Source organism: Rhagoletis zephyria, unplaced genomic scaffold (genome assembly GCF_001687245.7).
Source record: "Rhagoletis zephyria isolate East Lansing unplaced genomic scaffold, Rhagoletis_zephyria_1.1 Rzeph_scaffold_04028, whole genome shotgun sequence".
NCBI classification, from domain to species: Eukaryota; Metazoa; Arthropoda; class Insecta; order Diptera; family Tephritidae; genus Rhagoletis; species Rhagoletis zephyria.
The window spans coordinates 45206-49024 of record NW_016161111.1 but is presented as its reverse complement, the minus strand read 5'-3'; the positions used below and the strand labels follow the sequence as shown (position 1 = coordinate 49024).

Here is a 3819-nt window from a genome sequence, read left to right as displayed (position 1 = left end):
CTGGAAAGATGCTTTATCAGACGCAACAATTTCGGCAAGCGCAAACAAATTGAGAGAACTATTTGCAATAATCCTAATTTTTTGTGAAGTTTCGGATCCAATTGGATTGTGGAACATATTTCGGAAAAATTTATGCGATGACATTTTGCATAATACGAGGAGGCAAAGTAATAACCCTAATATTAACTTCAATGATGATATATTCAACGAAGGGCTTATTCTTATCGAAAATATAGTTTTTTCACTGGGTGAAAAACGGCTTAGAGACTTTGGATTGCCAAGTCCCAATCGAGAAAGTTCATACTTAGCCAACCTCTATTACATACGAGAAACATCCTACAACACTACTGACCTGAATAGATTTGTTCAAGAGAACGAACAAAAACTTACTTCAGAACAGCGATTAATATATAATGAAGTCATAGCTAACGTAAACCAAAACATAGGAAATGTTTACTTCATAGATGCACCTGGGGGAACGGGTAAAACCTTTGTTACTTCATTGCTTCTAGCTAAAGTTCGTAGCGAAAATAAAATTGCAATCGCAGTGGCGTCCTCGGGAATTGCTGCCACGCTTTTGAGTGGAGGAAGAACTTCTCATTCCACTTTCAAACTACCACTCAGCATTTTACCGGAACAAAGCTGCACATGTTCGATAAAAAAAAATAGTGCCGCTGCTAAGATTCTTCAGCAGGCATCACTGATTATATGGGACGAGTGTACGATGTCCCATAAGTCTCATATTAATGCCGTCAATACAACTCTTAAGGACTTGAGATCATCTGATGCGGTAATGGGCGGAATTAGTTTTGTGTTCACAGGCGATTTTAGGCAAACACTACCTGTGGTTCCGAGAGGCACACGAGCTGATATCGTTAATGGCTTCGGAAGTTTGGCCATATATAAAAAAATTGCATTTATCAGTTAACATGCGCGCGTACCTCAGTGTAAATAGCTGCTCTGAAGTATTTGCTCAGTACCTTCTACAAATAGGCAACGGTTCAGCAACTATAACACGCAATGGGTATGTTACCATGTCGGATATCGTAGGAACCTGCGTAAGAAGTATTGATGAGCTTATTGATAATGTTTATCCAAACATTGCAAACATACAAATTATTAATTCCAATTGGCTTTGCGAACGTGCAATTGTCACTTCGAAAAATTCGGCAGCAGAAGATATCAATGAAGCAGAATTGAGCAGAATTTCAACAGAATACAAACTCTATAAGTCTGTAAATTCAGTAACTGACCCCAACGATGTGGTTCATTACCCTGTGGAGTTTCTTAACTCCTTAAACCCCGCAGGTATGCCTCCACATGAGCTAAAACTTAAAGCTGGAACACCCGTAATTCTTTTACGCAATCTTAAGCCACCCGAGTTGTGTAATGGTACGCGTCTTCAAATCATACGTTTTTTCCCCAATCTTATAAAGGCAAAAATTTTGACCGGTCCGGCAACGGGAGAAATAACGATGATTCCAAGGGTACCAATGATCCCAACGGATTTGCCATTTACGTTTAAACGTGTCCAGTTTCCAGTAAAGACATGTTTTGCCATTACCATTAATAAGTCCCAAGGGCAGACCTTTAACGTTGTCGGCATTGATCTCCGTAACGAAGTGTTTACGCATGGCCAATTATATGTGGCACTTTCACGTATCGGTTCATCACAAAATCAAACTTTTCTTATTCCCGGAAATGGAAATGAAACGCAAAACGTTGTTTTTACTGAAGTGTACAACAACTGAAATGTAAATACCTCTATTTTATAATCATTACTACTTCATTCTTCTAATTTATGCTGTACACTTCTTATATGAAAAAAGTATAAAATACATCCATAAACACATATCTATATTTTAAAGCCTTTTATTATTAAAATTTTTTAGGACGTTTGTAAATGTATTTAAAAGATCAAAGGTCCGTGGCGAAACCTAGGGTTACAATGGCCGTCCAGATGAATTACGGATACTAATAAGGGCAAAATTCTTCCTCTGAAGAGGTTTGAGTTTCAATACGGTTTCTCCTTAACTTTGCCGCAAAATTACTCACGAGGCGTCGCGAAGCACGCCGGGTATTTGCTAGTTATGTATAAAGTTTGAACCTGTGACTTATATGTTTTTGCTTAAAGCTTGGACGGTGTTTTTATAGAAAAATAACAAAAAAAAAATAGCTCGAAAAACATTACGAATATTTAAAAAAAATCAGCACGTGGTCATTTGTTTGAGTCACTAATAGAAGCAAGCTCCAGTTTCGCAGTTCACTTTTCATGCGTTGCACGTGGCCTTATGGTTGTCTCTACGGCTATAAACACAGCCGTAATGCGACTATCTCTGTTAATTGAAGGTGACAAAGCAAAAAATAATTATCCAAAAAGAAGGAAAAAATCCATGGACTTTAAAACAGTGGTTAGTTATTACAAAACTACATTTATGGAAAAGTTGTCAGCTTGAACGCTTATGCTTATTGGACGACCTACCCGTCACAGCAAAATATGTTTTTTTTTAACATATTTAACTTGCAAATACGTTACCCATTGTTTAAATCAGGTCTTTTTTAATAAATATTTATATAAAATCAGTACTGTTCACGAACTATGTGTCCTCAATAGTGACTCGTCCCTGTCGTCACAAAATACTGTCCCGCCCGCCACAAGCTAAAGTGTTTTTCAAATATAATAATGCCATCAAAGCATAAAATGGACCTTAACATTCTATTAACTACATTCAAGAAATATTTTCATATACTAGCACATAGTTTTTCTAAAATTGGGAAACGAATAAATCCACTCACGAGGGGTGGGTGTCGTTGTCTCACCCGTCACTCTTGGGAAAATGAAAATTTTCTGTGTAAATTATATAATTAAGTTTTCTCCTTTTTTAGTTTCGTGTTAAGCTGATATTTGAATTCAGATGTTAACAATTTGAACCTTTCCAAATTAAGGGTTAAAGAGAAATTACCTAAAAGATGGAGAAAAAACGAGTTTAAATGTCCCACTCGTCACGTTGGAATTCTCCATATATGTTTGAATAAAGAGAAGTAGCAATGACTGAACAAATAAAAAATAAACGCCCTTTATGGGCGAAATCCCACGAGTTGGCAACACTGGTTGGGATTGTAAATCGATCTACAAGGAAATAAAAAATTAATTATGTTTTCATATTTTTGATGCGACATAATTAGAAGTCTCTACTCAAGAATATGGTTTATGTCATAACAATTAAACTTCTTTACAGCGAAAAGCAGTGTTATTTTAATGAAAAATGTTGATTATCTATAAAGATTTTCACTATCACTAAATATTAAGTGCTAGTGCAATTTTTTTTACTGTCATCAAGGGTTTAGTGGCAGTGCAATTTGGTTTTCACAATGTCCTGAATGACTCCTAAGAACGTGCTTTTAGTTTGGATGGGATCTCAGCTTCTTCGATAATTATTTGATTTTTAAAACAATTAATAGGCTTTTCAACTGCCTCTATGGTATAAGTTAATGATCTCTCGCTGTGAATAGTAGCTGAATCTGAGTTCATCGATAAATGATTTCAAACGTTTAATTTTTGCGTTTGCATTTATGTCGGAAACCGCAAACGTTGATGGTCAGTAAAAATATTTAAATGTCGTACACCATAAAGATAGTTGCTAAGGTTTTTCAGGGTCCTTACTATGACCAAAAGTTCCTTTTCGTTAGTTTCAAAATGAAGTTCTTTGTCTTTAAGAGTTATGGAAATCATAGTTAAGGGCCTGCCTTCTTGAGAAAGAACGGCACCCAGGCCATAATTTGACGCATCTGTTGTCAAATGAAACGGTTTTTCAAAAT

General features: G+C 36.1%; 1 protein-coding gene across 1 annotated transcript; it reads left to right on the top strand.

The window, feature by feature from the left end:
* The first annotated feature begins 929 nt into the window (after positions 1-929).
* Positions 930-1751, top strand: LOC108370129 (ATP-dependent DNA helicase pif1-like). Its single transcript, XM_017625388.1, has one exon. It carries the CDS (start codon positions 930-932, stop codon positions 1749-1751), a length of 822 nt encoding a protein of 273 aa, XP_017480877.1.
* The last annotated feature ends 2068 nt before the right edge of the window (positions 1752-3819 follow it).

Bases quoted from the DNA above. Each gene is read 5' to 3' on its own strand.
- LOC108370129 (XM_017625388.1), top strand. From the start codon at position 930: ATGCGCGCGTACCTCAGTGTAAATAGCTGCTCTGAAGTATTTGCTCAG.